The sequence below is a fragment of the Momordica charantia genome, assembly GCF_013281855.1.
Source record: "Momordica charantia cultivar OHB3-1 chromosome 9 unlocalized genomic scaffold, Mcharantia_2.0 BLBB01000009.1, whole genome shotgun sequence".
Taxonomy (NCBI): Eukaryota; Viridiplantae; Streptophyta; class Magnoliopsida; order Cucurbitales; family Cucurbitaceae; genus Momordica; species Momordica charantia.
Genome location: NW_028275167.1, coordinates 25,669,645 through 25,689,729, shown reverse-complemented (window position 1 = coordinate 25,689,729; position 20,085 = coordinate 25,669,645). Strand labels below are relative to the sequence as shown.

The 20,085-nt window shown below is 33.6% G+C and overlaps 1 protein-coding gene across 1 annotated transcript; it reads right to left on the bottom strand.

Moving 5' to 3' along the window:
• Positions 1-1,695: 1,695 nt before the first annotated feature.
• On the bottom strand, positions 1,696-10,120 carry LOC111010039 (ARF guanine-nucleotide exchange factor GNOM). Its single transcript, XM_022283306.2, has 4 exons — positions 9,934-10,120; positions 9,718-9,832; positions 7,500-8,319; positions 1,696-5,915 (listed from the first exon to the last, which is right to left on the bottom strand). The coding sequence occupies exons 3-4, from the start codon at positions 8,232-8,234 to the stop codon at positions 2,238-2,240; spliced, it is 4,413 nt and encodes a 1,470-aa protein (XP_022138998.2). The 5' UTR covers positions 8,235-8,319; positions 9,718-9,832; positions 9,934-10,120; the 3' UTR covers positions 1,696-2,237.
• Between the last annotated feature and the right edge of the window lie 9,965 nt (positions 10,121-20,085).

The window sequence follows — 20,085 nt, the reverse complement described above, 5'->3', positions numbered from 1 at the left end:
GTTAGAGACAAGTGTCATCGAGCTAGTCTCATGTTAGCTACCAACCATCTTTTATGCTCATATACCACCTAATAAATTTAATTTACTATAAGTAAGGATTTCGTTTTATATACAATTTAGTTTATACAGTTAAGATTTAATTAAGATTCTTTATCAAATATCAAGTTAATATTCACATAAAAATTTAATTTACTAATGTCATGAATGATATAGAAGTAAAATTGTTTTAAAAAGAAATTATTCTCTTAGGCATGAGTATAGTAATACAGGCTGCTCCACAAGTTTTCAGAACCCTTCTTATTTCAAATGAACAAAGTCATAAGGTAATCCAAATCCCCACTGTATATATATATATGTATATTTTGTACAACAGTCCTCTACTTAGGCTAATACCTTCTTAGAAGTAAAATATTAATTTTTATGAACTCAAGAACCCATAATCTATGGAAATAGATTTTCTTCGGATAAGATCATAAACTATTTTGGTGATTTGAATTTGAATTTTAGTTCATTTTTATCTCTCTACTTTTAAAAGATCTGTCTTGGTCTTACTTTTAAAAAGTGATCATTCTCGTCTCTATTTGAAATATTTTGATACAAATTCTATATACAACTAAAAAAGAAAAATAAAGAAATGCTACCTTTAAAAAAATAGATCGGGTATAGTGTCATGTTGAAATTGTGATCGAAAACATTGAGATAAAAATAAAATAAAGGAACCAAAACAATTACTTTTTAAAAGTATAGGAACCAAAACGAACATTTTAAAAGCACAGGACTAAAATAGATAAGTTAAGAGTACAATAATGATCCAGATGAATCAAAGTTGAAAGTATAGATATTAAAATAGTATTTTAACCTAAAATAAAATATTGGTTAAAAACATAAGAAAGAGGAAAGAAACCAAACGTTCTTACCCTAGCGTGATTTGAAGTGATTTCATTTTTGCCAAATTAGACCCAAAAAAAAAATCTAGCACAGAAAGCAAGGTTTTAAATGTCGATAAAAATGTCGAGGTCTCAATTTCATGAAAATGTCGATATCGATGAATATTTCTATAAAAGTTAGAAAAATAAAAAAAAAACGTAAAAAATATTTAAATGAATAAATAAACATTTTCCTATTTCTAAATTAGTTAAAAATAAATATTATGTATATATTAGTGACATTTTGTTAATATTTTTCATATTTTGTAAATGTCGATTTCCTCTCATGTTGATGTCGAACTTATGAAAACATGAATATGTCGATGGAAATGTCAACGAATATTTAAAACCATGACAGAAAGTCAGCACTAAATAACGATAGTTACTCCTCATCTATCATATTTCCCCCTCGATTCAACTCCGCCTGGCATCTAAGAACTCGTTTGGTGACATTCATATTTCTTGTTTCTGTTTCTTCATTTATCATTAAAAAAAAATTACATAGCCCAATATCCATTAATCCAAGTATGATAAAACAATCTTTCTATTTATGTTTTGGAACAAACTAGAAATAGGATCGAGAAATAATAAACTTGTTTTGGTTGATTTTAAAATTTCTGTACAATTTCGGAAATGTTCCCAAAAAAGGAGAAACAAGAATCATAATTAGTTGCAAACGCTTAGATTTCTTAAAAAAATTGAAAACGAGAAACAATAAACCGAAACATTACCAAAACATGCCCTAAATTATCTAAAGCAACATACTAGATGATCATATCAAGAGATTACTGACAAACTTCTTGATTCTGTACATTACTCAGCAAGGTAATACAAAACAATAATAAGTACACGCCTTCATTCAAGGATGAATGATAATACGCCTCCAGAATTCGGAATGTCAACAGAAAAAGAAAGAAAAGAAAAAAAAGTTGACGAGATTGAAATCTATGCCTAGTTGTACGATACGTATAACACTAACAAACAACATTCATTTAGAATGAGCCAATTTTAACTCTGGGAACTCTGTGATCAGGAAGAAACGTCTTACCGGAACGATGAACGCCCGAAAGTTCGTTAGTGTTCCTGGGGTCTCGAACACGCTTTCACTTCATAACCTCCATCTAATTGTACAGATCTGTAAACAAAGCAAGCTCCAGTGCAGTATAGATATGCCCTATCATCCCTTCTGTAAATTTAAGATAATCTGGATGTGGTACAGACTAATTCTACACAATTTTTTAGTCCTGATGGTCAAGTATATGCATAGCAACATCACTAGCAGAAACAAGTTGATTTTCCAACTGAATAACACTACCCTCCAGTTCCAGCACTGTCTGATGCTACCTTTTCGGTCGAAGAAACAGGATTCGCTTCACTGGAAGTTACGCCGCCTTTTTCACCCTGACCAAGTATGTGGTCGGAATCTTGATCGGGGAAAACCTCTGATTGCAACGAGGGAGAGATGTTATTTACATGCAGCCATGTGAGTTCCCACAAGCCATCTCCACCTAACGCACTCCTCTGAACTAGCACCCCCTTGGTTTTCATAACAAGCAAGGTATTCTTGAGGAGTTCAGGGACTAGCTCCTGAAGCTTTTCGCTTCTTTTCCCTCTAACTTTTGCTTTTGCATACTTTTCCATTCGGCTAAGAACACCAAGCCATAGCTTGCAGAAGTTTGTTAACTGAGAAAGATCCTGGAGCAACAGTAAGAAAACTTTGGACAAGAGTTTCATGGCAAGGATCAGTGTCCCTTCCATGTTTCTGTAATCCTTCTGAGAGTGTCCTTGTGCAATTTCAAGTAAATCATCGAGCATCGTGAAGATCACAAGATCGAAACACTGTGACCACAAACCGTGTGGAAGGTGGATTTCATCAACGCCTATCAAACACTTTTGCAATGACAGTAGAGCCTGGTTTCTAACCTCCTCTCTTTGGTCCAAACAAACTTTTCTCAATCCTTGCACAAGCCTCAGCCACATGTCTCCAATATCTTGCGACATTTTAATGGCTTCCTCCTCCCTTGCAGCAGCTTCCTTACCCTCCCTAGCCCACCGCGCTAAACAATCAACAGATCCAGCCATAAGATCCAATGCACGTAAAGAGCGTTCAGCCTGTCCAACACGAGACTCAGCAAATTGCCTCGAGGCATCTATGCAGAGGGTATAATTTGCTGGTAACAAGTGAGCACCATCAGATACAATGAATAGTAGCGCATCGAATCCTGCCTCAGATGCTTCTGGGTGGCGAGCTGTAATCGAGAGTAGGGATGTTATTGTTCGCCATCCTGATGGGGATCTAATATGAGAAGCATTTGCTTTTACTAGGCGACTTACTTCCTGTGTAATTTGCTCACAGTATGCGTCAGCAACCCGAGCATCTAGCTTCAATACAAGTTGCAGAGATCTCAAAAGTTCATCTGCAAGGTTCTCCTTATAAGGAAGCAACCGCTGGCAGATACGGAGAAGTCCGAAAACAGCTTTCTCCACCAGGGCACAGGGCATGACAGTTGACTGCACGATATTAGATATGTGATCATAAACACCTGGCCAAAGAAGCACAATTCTATCTCGGTTATTCAGAGTAATGGCAATCAACAATTCCAGACAGAAGACTGCAGTATCTTCATCCTCAGGAGAACTGTTTCCTTTCTGGGGCCGTCCTGCAGCCCATATGAGTGCTTGTGCCAGCTGTAATAGAGATTCAGCCTGAAGAAACTTGCTCTCTGTAAAAATGCTGTCAATATTGCACTTCTGAATAGTCTGAAGGGTGCGCTGATGAGCAGCAAGCTGTTGTTCGGTAGGCTGTGACCTTGGCTCCTCAGTGTCAAGAGATAAGAGCTGACTAAACCGGCCCATCAATCCAGAGGATCTCTTGGGAGTTCCAATCGACTGTATATGAGCAGCAGATAAAGAACTCGTAAGAGGCTTTCCATGCCCAGTGTCAGCAGAAAGTTCTGATTCATCAGCTGCATCACTGGCCACACGAGCTGGTAGAAGACCAAGCTTGTGCAACCGTAAGATGCAATCAAGGATGTTTCTCCAACCTGTGCGAATGAAGTCACCATACCTGTTGGCGATGGTGAAAACTGTCATAGTAGCCATCCTAGCTTTTGTATCATCACCAAAGGCCAGCACGGGCTCCTCAACAGATGATGGGTTCAAGAGGGTTGTGAACTTGCAGAGGGACACAACAAGATCATCGAGTACATCTTCAAGATGATGGCATGCAGAGATCTTTGCAACAGCCAAGAATCCATCAATACATGTTTGATACACTTCTTCATGTTCTGCATGATCAAATACCACAGATATAGCAGCAATTGTAGGCCCTGACATTATAGCAAACATGTCACGATCAAGGTAGGCTTTAGAATCAGAAACAATGAATGGAGAGGATTTCTTGGATTTATGCATCAGATCTATCCATCGGCTTGGGGTCATTTCAGGAAAACCATTGCCTTGTTCCGGAGTTGTACGAATTTCATTCTTACAGATTGAGTGATACAATTCAGAGAGGAAATCTCTTGGAAGATCATTGCCTCCATTTATGTGCCTGCTATTCCGAATGAAATCTTCTTCCGTCATCTTCTTTTTCACTTGAACATTGTGCTGATCTGTATTGAGCATTATAAGTGAATATGATAGTAGAAGAGCAGCATCCTTATTCACAAGAATTTGAGGTGACTGTTCATAATATCTCTCAGAGAATGCCTCAAGCACCCTTTGAATCTTCTGTGACTCTCCAGGGAGTCGAAAAGTTTCCAAAAACAGTCGCAAAGCAGTATCCAAATTCATGTCCTGAAAATCAAAAGTCCAAGCAAATTCATGAAGAACCTGGACACAAAACTCATCATGATTTCCAAGGAAGTCACCAACCAGATTTTTATCCAAACCAGCAGTGTACCTGAAAAAGCAGGCTACACTTTTGGGATCAAGTTTATCGGGCAAGAGATGGGTTCCTTGAAGGAACTCCAGACCTTTCTTGGGATCACGGTTAAAGTGATCAGCTCCAATCATTAACCGTCTCTTGATGTACTTTTTCCTTCTCACAAATGGAACCCATTGACTAGGATCACTGTAATTTTCACACTTTACCATCCAGAAAGGAGTATATTCCTCAAGATTCACAGGACTATTTTCTAGGCCAGTTCCATTACCTATCCTCTCAGCCATTCCCTGAATAACGGCAATAAGACCATCCAAAGCAAGGATATGCGTTGAAGACAAAGGACAATTAACTGGAAAAGCACTCTTTGACAGAAGGTTAGCAAGATCTTCAAAGACATTACTGCAAGTTATGTCACAATCTAAGTTTGCATACATCTCCACCATAAATGTTTTCTGCCTGCAGAAATCAACAAGAGCCTCCATGGCAACCTCTTGCTGCTGGTATGAAGCCCCATACCTGCTTTGAGCAAGCCTCAAAATCACACATGAAAAGAAAGCCTCAAGCTGCAACTTCAGCTCAGTGCGCAGATGGTGGTATAGATTAAGAACAATGCTACAAACCATTGAAAGAATTAGCGAGCTTGTTGACAAACCAAATTGCATAAGGTTTCGAAATAGTTCATCTTGGATTAAACTCAATAACCTAGGGTGATGCCGGAAGGAAGGGCCACCCAACTCTATTGCTGAATTTATCAATCCCAGGGCAAAAAGAGGGACATCTTCATCAAAAGCCATCGTATTTGATCTAGCTCCCAACTCCATATGCTCAACTAGATTTAACAATGAACAGAGGAATCGAAAAATTTCCACCATGCAGGGGACCCCATAAGGCTCATTCATAAGATGAAAGTCAAATGGAACAGTATCCTTCGTGCTACCATCCTCAAGTAAATTTTCCTCCATCCCAGTTGCCATCAAACCTGATGAAGAATTGATTTCAAAATTGTTGGATGATGATTGACCATCAAATTCATGGCCCAAGTTTCCATTCTCCAACAGTCTACTTCCAAGCACATAGTCATCATTAGCCCCCCTACCAGCCTGAACAAGAAAACACCATTTCATAAATCCATTTAACAATTTTTTTCTTTTATTTATTTATTTATTTTTGGCAAAGAGCAACTTAACAGTTTCAATATAAGATAATATGAAAAACCCAACATTTTAAAAGGCTAAAAGAATTCTTCAGGATTCTTCTCTAAACGAAGTGAGGCGCAAGCCTCATTTTTAAATGTAAAAAAATATTAAAAAAAAAACATAAAAAACGCAAAACCATGTATTATGGACTCAATGATTTTCATAATATTAAATTGCAAAAACAAAAGGATGTATTCCATCAACTTTCACTTCCTTAAATAAAGATTCTAAAGCTCATTCTCAACATCATCACCATTACGACTAAGAGGATTACCTTACTCTTTAACATTTGTCTCCAGTGTTATTTTAGTTACAGTGGCAAAAGTGGACTTCCTATTTTGAAGAATAGGTAATAAATTGATGTCATTCTTCTACATATTAAATGAGGTATAAAGACTTTTAAACATTAGTACGTTCTCATGGAGGCATAAGCCTCTTGTGAACCAAGGAAGCATGAAGCTAAAAGTTTGTGTCTCGACTCAAGTATGCCTCTCATGAACCAAAGAAAGCATAAGCCACGAGGCTAAAAATTCGAGTCTCCCCAGAGGTAAGCCTCAAAAGCCTTTTAAAAAGTTGTAAAAACTAGTATTTTATTATGAAAATTGATCTTTCAACCATGTATAAGTCTTGTCCAAAAAAAAAGTTCCAATTTTAATCCTATTTTCCTCATTACTATCACTACATAATAAATCTCAACCACATATATCAATAAACACACTCCAATTATCTAAAATCCATAATTTGAACCATATCACTTTATTTTATTTATGAGAGCCAAAATTTCAAAGAAGTTGAAAGATACATGGAAAGGCATCTATATGCTTACTTTTTTCACAAGGCTGATCTGAGTCCACGATTCAACTCATAAAAATGGGGTATTATCTCTCTCTCAATCTAATAAAACTCTTCTTATTATGACATTTAAATCATAGTGGTTAACAGCACATGAACTTGATGAAGTGTCAACAGGGCAGCAAGTACATTCTTTACCAAACCCTTTACTTATGACCTCAGTAATTAACATGCAATAGAGATGAACTGCTAAACAGTAAACACTAAGATCTAACAATGTAAGCCTATGTTTATCCTTTGTCGTTGTACCCAAAAGAATTAAAAACCAAACTGAGAATGCTGTAAAATATGACTGCAGTGCAACAAGTATCTCATAAGTCATAATATGACATCCTATCTTGATATTGATAAAACCACAGAGAAAGAGGAGAATTTTCCTATCACTTTAGATTCCAAAGAAGACTGAAATTAAAAATGAAAAAAATATCATCTATAATTCATATCCGAAGATACAGTATGGAAAGTACGACTGAAAAGAGATCCTTTTCATAAGTTAAACTGTTAAAGTGACACTACTGTGAAAAAATATATAAATTTCTTGTCAGTTTAGCTTCATTTCCCATCGTAGTCTCCTATCCCAGCAAGCAATAAGTAAAAATGACAATTTACTATGGAGAGATGCAAAGAAATTAGTACCTCTTGTTTGCTGGAACTATTGCCATTGACCAGTGCATGTTCTGTAGTATTGATTTCTGAAAGATGTGAAAAGATACACCTAACAAGCTCATGAACTGTGTGGCGAGCTATCCGTTGCAATAGCTCACCCTTTGAGCCTGCTTGATGAACTATGCGGAAACAAGTATTCACAATGGTGCAGACATGCTGATTGCTCAACAAAATGGATGCCTTACTTTTCATACAAGCAAGAAGAACCTGAAGTATTTTCATCAGAACCATTTCTTCTGATGCAGGATCTGTTAACTCAAATCTACAACAGGTAACTGCATCAACTATCAAGTGAACAGCATCTCCAGCGTTAACAGTGTTTTGATCAATCATGTCAAGAGTTAAAATCTTGTACACAGAAGATAAAGCAACCCCAGTAATAGGTGCCCCAGTTTCATCCGATCGAATTACATCTAAAAATGGTTGAAGATATACAGCAGGGTTGATTGTATGCCATGGATGCTGCCATGAATATATCTGCTTTCTTAATGCCTTCAGCGACTGAATTAAAGAGTGCTCCAATTGATCATCACCTGACATATATCGACCTCCCCATCTTACATTTCTTCTCATTACTGCTAATACAGCACCAATTTCTGAATTAATCATGCAAGCTAAAGCAGTTTTATTTGTATATGTGACGTCAAACTCCTCAGGTTCTTCCTCAATTGCATTGATTCCAGTTTGCATCTTCAGGCGCCCCATATTTGTATATCTTCCCTTCACAGTACTAAAGTTTACCAAGTACCGTGAGAATAATGAGCGGAAACCCTGCTAATGTGCACAATCACTGCTTACATGGATAAGAGAGACATATTAATAGCAGTTGTAAATTAATTGAACAGAACAGGTTAAAAGTTGGTATGATAACCCAGCTAAAATTTTCAAAAAAAGAAAAGGTGCAGAGTTCCAAGGGGGAAGAGAGAAAAATTAGATAACCCTCTAAAGCTAAATTTAAGTTTCAAATGCTAGTGGAGAACTATATTTTGTTGTTCATAACAAGAAGTTCGTGCAGAGTCGCAGACAGAGATTCCATGGAAGAGAACCCAGTACAACTATCAGCACTCAGCATTATTTCTTTTGGATTAACTAACAGAATGTCAAGTGATTAGAAACAAGAATCAGTTCTAACACCATGAAAAACATTGGAGATCATACTCATCCATGTAAGAACAAATTACTGCACGAATTGATTGAGGTCTCAAACAATAAGCTAATAGGGTATCAAATGTAAAGTTCGGACCATCACATCTCTTTTCCTTTCTGGTTTTTTTCCCCCTTTTTGTGAACAAGGTTTGAAGTTTGGACAGTAGGATCAGGAAGAAACAACCCAAAAATGCTTAATAATAAGGATCTATTGCAGAAAGGATCAAAGCATGAAGGATTATTCTAGTCTGCAAATCCATTAACTTTTTGTACATAAGAAAAGGCGAAAACATTGAAAATACCTAGCCCGTCAACTTATCAGTGGAAATAACAAGCTCCACACACCTGAGAGCATTGTCGAAGTAGTACTTTACATAGGGCACCGAAACTGCTTAATAAGGAATATTACTCTCAGTGTACCATTAGTGGAGATTGAAGGAAGCAAGATGATGGGCAGAGTGGAGATGAGAAGATCGCAAAGAAATGTAACTATTGAAATAGGCAACGAACCTACTTATTTTATTGAAACTTCATTGGAATTTTTTGTCATTAACACTAGGACAGAGTGCATCGAAAATTCAAAACGCGGCCTCAATTTTGATGAACCTTTGAAATCCTCACCTTCTTTTTCGGTCTCCAATATCCATATTTCAAAATTCAAAAAGAGAACGGTTAATGAAAGCTAAAATACAAATCTCGTTCCTACAAGGAGGAAAAGGGTAATCGATGTTGTATTTGGATCGAAATTCCTCAACAATTTCAAGAAATTCAACAATTGCAACCTAAAGCATTCTGAATTATAATAGTTAAGCCGGTCACAGAGAAAATGTCAAACTACATCCGTGTCGATTAAAGGCGGGATTGTTCCTGATGGAATATAGCACGTTGTCGGAGCTTCCTAAACAACCAAACAAGCGGCAATGGAGGAGAAAAAAAAGTAAGATCCTACTCATCACTCTAGACACATAGATGTACAAGGAAATGCGTGAATGCAAATGAAACATAGAAATGGTGACCGAAGATCTAGAAAGCAACGAATTACCTGAGATGCAAAGAGGAGCAAAGCCGGTCAACATAGGCAGGAAAAAAACCAGAGATCTATAGAAAGATTAAAGAGCTTCTTCTTTGGCAGTGCCCACTCGATCTGCCGTCCATGGCTTTGGTACAAATCAAAACGAAAAATGCCTAGTAAGCAAGAAATCGTGCATAAACTAGGAATCATCAAACTTACCACGGATCCAAGGGAAAGAAGAATTACCTAGATCAGAATAAATTCGAAAACAAAATGATACAGAGGCGGCGTCGGAACGGACGCGGTCGGAACTACGGCCGGCGTACGACGGGGCTGAGACGCGAGGGAAGGGACGGCCGGCGTACGGCGGGGCTGAGACGCGAGGGAATTCCCTTTTTATGTTTTCTAAGATGCAATAAAATTTTAGTTGTATCTTACGTCTTGTTGTAATATTTACGTTGAGCTTCAAAAAACATCAAAAAAATATTTTGATCCCTGTATAGTCCATACACTTCAACATTTTAATCCATGTAATTTTAAATGGATAACAGTCTGTTTGGTACCTCAAATTTTGAGGAATTTCAAAATTACGATCAATTTCGTGATTTTGAACGAGGATTTCAGATTTATTTTTATATAAAAAAATTTGGATCAAAATAGTCGCTTTTTTAGGATTTGATAGACTTTCAAATTAAATTAACTATATAATTTGTCATAATATAATTTCTAAAAACCTGAATCAGTAAAAAAATTTATTTTATTTTCCTTTCTATCGAACCTCCAACAAAAAAAAAATTCATTTAATTCTTGACATAGTTCGTCTCTAACTTCTAAGTAATAATTTAGTATTTGTAGTTTAAAAACATAATTTAATCTTTAGAAAGGACTAAATTTCTAATTAATAAAGATAATTATTTAAAATGAAGTAGCTTTAAAGTGTTTAATATTCTGTTTAAGCAATTGAGACGTGAGAGATGATTAATAAAAAAAAATCTTAAAAAACATTTAAACTAAAACATAATGGCAAACTCAACTTGCATGGAATTTCACTCATCAATTTATTTAATTTATTTATTCAATTTATATATATATATATAATAATATAGTATAAGCAGTATGAACACTCTTTATGTTTATTAAGATGCAAGAAAATATTCGAATTTATAAGTAACAGGTTGAATTCTTCCCGTGATCTGGTATGTGTAATATTTTATTAAAAATTATTTTAAATTACAAATCTATATATTACTGTTTTCAATAAAATTTAAAATCACGTTTAAATTATACTGCTTTGTGACGGTTTTGTAGATTTGCAATTTATATATAATAATCAAATTCCATAGCCCATATGGTAAATGGTAATTGTAAATATAATATAGACTGAAAATGTATAAATCAATATATTTTTATTTTTCACCAAGCATAACTCAAAAGTACATATATCTTTTGTTTTAGAACAAGCAAAATATATATGGGGGCAATTTAATGAAAATTTGAGAGATTTGACCAAGATTCAAACAAAATTTAATACGACCTCTTGTGTATTTTTTTTACTAAATCAACTAAAAAAAGAGTAAGGTGAGGCTCAATTTTAATTTTTTGAAAAGAATTGTAACGTCCAGTTTGCTAAAAAAAATAAAATGAATTTTGAATCTCGGTCCAAATAGAACATTTGTTATTATGTCACAAGATCAACGGTTGAATTCATATTTTGCAATTGTTTGGACTAACAAAAACTTCTTATCTCATCATCTAATTTTCACGAATTAGGTTAAATTTTATATATCTTGAAGCATTCCTAATATTATTTAATCATATTCTAAAACCACGCAAATTATTAACAATTTTGACACATTTTTTTATTTAAATACTTTTTAGGCAAATATTTTTAAAGTACTTGTGTTTGGTTACATTTTATTTAAAAATAATTTAAATCACTAGTTCTGTTTAGATGTCCTGTACCTCAAAGTGAGGTCGAATTAATTTTCAGCCAATCAATTTTATGGTTATAAAATCAATTTAATTATTGTAAAAAATAGTTTTTATTTTGTAATAAACACTCTAAGTTTTGAAGGAAAAAAATATTTTTTAGCCTCGGAAGTTAATCCCAAACACTCCAATTTTTTTAGTTCAGTCCAAACCGATTCTTATCTTAATTAAAATCGAAAAACATCATTTTTTACTATCCCTAGTCGAATAAAAGTGACACGAGACAACTATATTATATTGGTCCACATTAGATAATTTCTTAATATATTTATCGACACATGTGATCTAATTTTAAATAAACTTTACCCTACTTCAAGAATAATAATAATGTACTAAAAATAATAATAATAATAACGAGCTAACCCCTAATTAAAAAAAAATCAATAAAAAACGAAAAATCAACATAACCTTATGTGCTAAATTATACAAATAAATAATAGTGTCCTCCGTAGGTTGACGGCAAAGACATTTTTTAGGCGGCAACCTAATGGAAAAATTTATTTTCTCACTTAGTTTAGAAATATAAAAGTCAACGACCATGACTTTTTGCTTCACATTGTTATATATTTTTTTAATATAGGGCCTAAGGTGTAAATTACAACTAAAATTTTTTTGGCAGAGATAATATTTTAATCCGTTGTGAACTATATTCAAATGAACTTTTCCTTCATTATCAGAAATTACTTACCGCAAGTGTACGGGTCAAGCTTTAATAAAGTGGTAAGTCAATACTTATATCGTCCTCTGTATTGGATTTTTAGATCACTCAAGTACCACAAATGTAATCGCTCAATTTTATTTAGAGAATCAAAATCAAATTGGAGAATATAATCAAAGAAAATAAACATGCAATAACAAAGATAAAAACAATAGGGAGAAAGGTCCTAAGGAATTGATTTCACCTATTGATTTTATGAACCAATTACTTAATTAATCAAGATTCAACGAATTATTAATTATATAGGCCAAGAACTCTCAAATCTCAACTATCTCTCCTGAGCGCAAGCAAATTCTTTGATGAACAAGTCTTTTATCGACCTCTAAAGGACTTCTAAATCTCCCGATCTTAAAACCCCTTAGTTATGCATCTCAGTTCTCTAACTCTAAACCACCTCTCCCGAGCGTAAGATTTCAAGTCTAAAATCAAGCAATCTATGACCAGTAGATTCAAGGCATTAAGCATAGAGAAGCATAAGTAGAACATTCATAAACATTCGATCAGGAAAACTAAACAATCAATGCATAAAGTTCAATGGCTACATCAATCCCTAAGATAAGAGGTTTAGCTTCTCATATTCAATGGAAAACAATAAAATCACAATGAAAAGTTCATAACAAAACTAGAAAAACCAAGGGAAAGGAGAAGAAATTATGTTCCGCGTGTCAATCGTCCGTTCTCGAAGCGACCTCCATGATCCCGAGCCTTGAAAATCACTTTTCTATGCTATCAAATGGTCTCCTTGCTCTCCAAATTGGCCCAAAAGACAAACTGCCAAAAAACCTCTCCCCAACTTCTCCCTCTCGGCGACTGCACAACCCTATTTTTATCAAAAGTTGTCACGGCAGCACCATAGCGCTACACTATTCACAAAACGTGAAATTTAAACTTCGGAGCGTCGCGGCGCTCTAGGCCAGCACCGTGGCACTATCTTCTCGGGTTTTTGGCTTCAAATCTTGTTGTTATTCCATCTTGGTCACTTTGATTCCGATTTTTCTCTGATTTTGATCCAAATAAGTCTCATTTCCTCCCGATACTTTATTCCTACAAAATATATCTTATGTGCTTAAATTTGTCTTGAAGAAACGAAAACTAACAAATAATTTCAATATAAATTAAATCTCATTGAAATGTAGCTCACAAAATGTACTATCAATATTGTTAAAGTTTTCTTAATTGATTAAAAAAAGGAAGTAAATTAAAATTTGTAACAGATTAAAAAAAAAACTAATTAGATTTGGAATTTGTATGCCCTTATTAATTTTATATATACAACAATATTATGGTATTTTCGATATGTTAAGATTATTTTAATGCTCATTGTCAAATTCTTTAATAAAACATGTTATATTTTCTATTGATGAAAAATTAACCTTCGTGGAGAGATATATGCACTTCAATTAAGTTAATTTAAATAGAACGAGTACTTAACACACATGAATTTAGTAATAGTTAAATAATTTTGAAATTTACATATAAGACACATATTTGGGGTCATTTTAAAATATATTGATATAATTTGTAAGATAGACAAACTCTAAGGTGTAATTTACAAAATTATCCCTACAGCCAACAAAGACTGTAATTACATTCTCCTTCTTATATATGAATATTTACATTATCCTCATATACGAAGAAAATAGAAAACCTTAGTGGTGACCATTAGTTTAGGCTATTTTGTAGCTATAATTTAAATTAATTCTTGGATTCAAATAATTGGTTTAGAAAATTTAAAATCTAAGGGATAATAATAGCACATATCTTATCATCATCGTATATATAATATGCTATATATATGTCATTACAAAGTTTGTCATATATAATTATAATTAAAAACTAAATAAAAATAATCAATATCTATATATTACAAAATTTGTTAAGTAGTAAGATATATATATATATATATATATATATCATCAACTAAAAAGTTGGAGGTTCCCATTGAACTAAAATTAATAAAACTAACGATAAATCATGTTGGATATATCTACAAAAATAAATAAATAAATCCTGTAGAATAACAATTTCATTCTTTTTTAATAAAATTAGGCTTTTTCATCACATTATATATATCGTCAATTACCTTTTAAAAACAGGTGTATTTTCAACTCAACCAAAAAAAGAATTTTAAAAACTATTTTATTTTAATTTTGAAAAAGGTAAAATACAAAACAAATAAATTAAGAAGTAATTAAAATAATGATTAAATCATAAAAAAAAATTGTTTTGAAAAGAATTAAATTCATCAACTTGGTCCTTTCTAGTTTTAAAGTTTCAATTAAAGTTCCAATAATTTTCACATAGTTTTCCATTTAAATTCATTTGGACTTAATAATTTAATTTTTTTAGTGCAAAGGTGGTAAGAGGGGATTAAACTCCAAGTTCTAAGACAAGAGTAAAATACTTTTAGCCACTAAAACAATATAACTTGATACTTAATTTCAAATTGGTCTTTCTAATTTAAATTTTTTTAATATATTTCTTATGATTCGGTCAAACCTCACAAACTAATCTGATCTATCATTATAAGTCTATATTACATATAATTTAATTAAAACTCAGACGGGCACGTACTTCCTACCCTCTACATAGATCCACCCTTGATTACAAGCCCTTATCATACGACTAAATTTTCAATTTACGTGGCAATAATATTGTTTATGGTAAAAACCCATACTTTGTGAACAATTTTGATGTTTAACCAAACACCAATCCAAATAGATAATTTAGAAATAACTCTTAAACCCTAAACTAAGGACATGTTTGGTAACGTTATTGTTTATTGTTTCTTTATTTTTAATAAAGAAAAATGAATTGCATGGTACCAACATCCATGAATTCAAGTAGGGTAAAACTATATTTTTATTTATGTTTTGGAACAAATTGTAGATGAGAACAAGAATGAAAAAACTTGTTTTTTGTTGTTTATAAAATTTCTTTACAAAACTGAGAATGTTCCCCGAAAAAAGAGAAACAATCAATTTGTAAGATGCTTAGGTTTCTTAAAAAATCTGAAACGAAAAACAAGAAACATAAATTTTATTAGACGAGACCTAAACTTCCACAATTTAAACAAAGAATATCATATTAAGAAATAAAATATATATCTCATCTACCAAAAAGTTAGAGATTCGAATCAATAACCATCGTATGGTTGAACCATAAAAGACCTAAACTCCCACAATAATGATCTAAAATGACCGTTTGAACCCTCCCTTTTTATCCTCTCCCCTCCACTCCAAAATCCTGAATAACAACAACATCATTCATTTATTTCATCAAACCCAGCTTAAAACCCACCAAAAAAATAATAAATAAATAGACCTAGCTCCACTTAAAAAGTCAAAAGAAAGCTCAAGGCCTTCTCCCAAGAGGAGGAACCAAAAAAAAAAACTTTCATATTCCCCAACAAATTAAAACCCCTTTTTTGCCCTCCCTAACTTTTTGCTTTCTTCTTCTCCTCCTCTCACTCCCAAAACCCAAACTTTTCCCTCTACTAAGCTTCTTCACAAAAAAAAAAAAAAAGAAAAAAAATGGAATCAGCCGCCGCTCACCGCCGACCAGCACCCACCACCTTTCTGCCGGAACCCCACCTGCTGTGGAGGCAAATTTTCAACAACTACTCCCAAACGAGGCCGTCCAGCTGGGATCAGGAGACCGCCTTCGCCGAGGACACCGCCGCCGCCGCCGTGTGGCCGCCCCGCTCCTACACCTGCAACTTCTGTATGCGCCAATTCCGGTCCGCCCAGGCTCTCGGTGGCCACATGAACGTTCACCGCCGGGACCGGGCCCGCCTCCAAAACGATCCCAGCCGTCCCTTCCGGCCGCCTACGCCTTCCCCCACCGTCAAATCTGCCACCTTTAACGGTCACGATGAAGATTCTTATAATTGCGTGAAAAATAATAATAAGAGATCTAAAGTTTGTGTTTCTTCATTCTCTGCTTCTTCTTCTTTGGATCAGGAGCTGGACCTTGAGCTCAGACTTGGTTTTTAATTGGACCCAAGTTTTTTTTTTCCTCTTTTAGGTTTTGATTTTCATTTCTATGTGGGAATGAGGAGAGAGAGACCAAGTTTTAATATTTTGTTTGGTTTTTCTTTTTTCTCTTCTTGTTGTTGTTTCTTCTCTTGTCTCTTTTTGTCAAGTACTGAATCTGAATGATATGGAAAACTTATCTACGAAAGGCTGTGAGTTTCCATTCATTGAATTATATCTACTTTTTGTACTACTGTGATTCTTTTTTTTTTTTGTTCGGTAAAATTATAGAGTTTGGTTTTTGAACCGTCGCTAAATTGAATATAGCTCATCGATTCAGGTAGATCTTGAATTTGAATCCTCCCCTCCTACGTTGAATCTTTATAGTTTAAAAAGTTAAATTTTTAAATAGACTTCTGTTAACTTTGTTAGTTTAACGATTACATGATTGTGTTGACTCTATTATTTTCGTGATTAAAAACATTTGATGAATTAAAGGTCAGATAATTATGCTTTAAATTGAAAGTTTAGATATTTAAAACTTTTAATGTACTCTAACCGATAAATAGTTAGACACAAGATTTAAATAGAGACAATTTATTGGAAATTTATGGATCAAATTTATAATTTAATTACTTAGGTAAGCGGCTTCCCGGACTTAGCCGAGGTCAAGATGGTTCGGGGTTCAGGCGCATCGAGCTCAAACTCTTTCGATATAGAACCAGAACAAGGGCGGAGGGAGTTGTTTTCCAGTAGCAGGAACTTTCTTTCCTGGTTGATTGGTCTATAAACCTGGGGGGCACTTTCCGGGAGGCCTAGAAAAGGTCAGCGGGGCAATCAAAAAATACCTGCTTTTGACGCTACGCTGTGCCGACCCGGGATGCTACTCACGAGCTGGTCAGGGATAGGTATTAGAATACTAATAATGAATATTTCAGCAAAGAAATACATGCAAAAGATATAGAGATTGTGACATGGGTTAGAGAGATATAATTTGATAAATAAGGAAGAAAGATTATGTTATATTTATTATATATTAGGGAGAAATATATGGATTAGACGTCTAAATTAAACAAGATTTCCCCAATAGAGACTATATATTATTATGTTTATTAATTTTCGAGGTCACACACATCTAACCTAAAATTAAAGGATAGACAATTAATTTTTTTTGAGGGTCAAATATTTAATACTTTACATATGGGTTTTATTATTATAAATTTTTTTTAATGTTTAATTCTTTGGATCTTTTCAACTAATCATTTGTTGAAATTGATTATTTTCGTATCATTACACGGTAGTACGATATTTTGTAAGCTTAATTAATTGAACAAGTTGAGTTTGTTAATTAAGCTGGTTTCTTTTAAAAACATTTTTTTTCTTTTTGTTTATAGAATAATAATTCAATAAAACCACATTTATATTACTGTCGTTGGATTTCAAATGACGTTAATAGAATAATAATAATACCTCTTCAATAATAATGTGAACACTAATTTTGAGCTAATTTTAAAAAACGGTTCAAATAAAGTTGTTTGGATAAGATTTTCATTTTTAGTTCTTTTTTTTTTTAATATAGGACCTGATTTTTTCCTCGAACTACAACTTTTAAAATCTTAGCCCTAGTTTTAAAGACAAAATAGGGTTTTGTAAAAAACTAGCTACTTTGTCTGGCCAACTTTAGAATTTGGCTAAAGTTCTTTAAAATATAATATATATTGCAAAATGGAAAAAAAAAGTCAACTAATTAATATTTAAAAACTTTAAACTATTATTACTCTGGTTAAAACATTATATATATTATATGTGACACGAGTACATAACTGAACTGACACCACATCATATAGCTAATTAAGAAAGACTTAAAAGAATTGATAATAATTAACTATATGTATACCAATAAGTGCACTGTCTTTTTGAGTTATCCAATTATAAGAATATCATATAGCTAATTAAGTCTTTTTGAGTTATCCAATTATAAGAATTTCAAAATTAAGTGTGTTTGGCTAGGGATAATCTAGGTTGGATGATGACTTCCTTAGGAGATTTTTCGATCCGGATCCTGAACTTTGGGGTGTTGCATTATCTGTAATGAATGTTTAATGCTCAAATCTCCATCAGCATTACCGTTATGAAAAAAGAGGAAAAAACAACACTTTAGCCCTAAACTAACCCCTTCTTTTTTTTTTCCTTTGCAATGTTATATTACACATGAGTGGATGAAATTCAAACATACCCTATGTAAATAACGGCATTAATACTTGATCATCTGAGCTATGTTCGGGTCAACTTTGGTAGAGAAAAAAAAACAAGAAAAAATTTGTATTTTTTTCTGTTGTGTATTAAAATAGAATGGGTGTAGTGAGTTAAAAGGGAAGTAAAATGAAGTTAAAGTAGACAGTAAACTCAAAGTCTGATCCTTGTCTTGTATACCAAAACAGCAAACACCTTTAAAACTATTGAGAATTATTGCAGAGATGAGAGAGAAATTAATGGAAGAAGCCAAGCTTTATTTCTGGTGAGATTTGAGAAGTCTTCTTTTTTTTGCATAGTAAGTACCACTGGTTTTATCACAGACATCACCACAAGAAGAAGTTATAAGTAAAATCCCAATAACCAATAACCACACACACAAGAGAAAGTTAAAAGAAAGTGATATATTAAAATGTCACAGTCAGCTACATTAACATCCCCCAGATAGACTGATAGTAAGCAACATACATCACCCAAACTTCAACTTCAACATAAAAGAATAACCCTTTTAACTGTTTTATTACCTTCCCATTCTCCCTTCTTCTTTTTTCCATTCCCCATAAATTCCCTTCTCTCTCTATTTGTCTTATCAAAATAATTAAGTAGACTATATATAGTACTTTACTTACTCATCATATATTAAACCGTATAATATATCATTAGCTTTTTGTAATAATCATAGACATAATATAGTTATTGATGTGTAGGATTTAAATCAGGGTCCTACGAACCCTCCTCTGTATTAAATCTAACACACTCTGATGTTTAAGTCAGATGAATAGTTCAGTTGAGAGTAGGAAATGGTAAGATTGTATCCTTAAGGTTGGCTAAGATGGACCAACTCGTCTGGGTCGAGTCGTGTTGGGAGGTCGGATCCAAACAATTTGACCCAGGTCGCTTCTTTGATTCCATTTCAGGTGAAATCATCGTAACGTTGATTTTAATTTAGACAAAAAGAGAAAAAGAAAAGTCTTTTTCTCTATCAGTTCCACTATTTAACTACTGTGAGTGTGTGTGCTGTGTCTTTATATAACATGATGTTGATATATACAGACAAATTAAACCCTATGATAAATGATTTTCAAATCCATGGCTAGGTAGAAATGTGTGTTACACACTAGTTTTCAACCTTTTTTTTCTTTCTTTTCTTTTTTTGATGTTGTTTGTTGGATAATATTATTATTGATGTTGGTGTTAAGGAATGGATTGACTCTCTAGCCTAAGCGTTTAAGTTTTTGGGTTTTTTGTCAACTTTGTTCGCCATGCCTTACGATTTCGGGATTGTTTTGTGTTCCTACTTTTGTTTGAGCGCGTTTTTAGAGTTAACCTAACCCTAATGAGACAATATTGATGTTTTTTTTGTCCCAAATTTTTGCCATACTATTTCTTTCTTCCGTTAAGAATATATATAAGATACTAAATATATATACTATAACACATCAATTAAATTTTTGGGTTCTAACA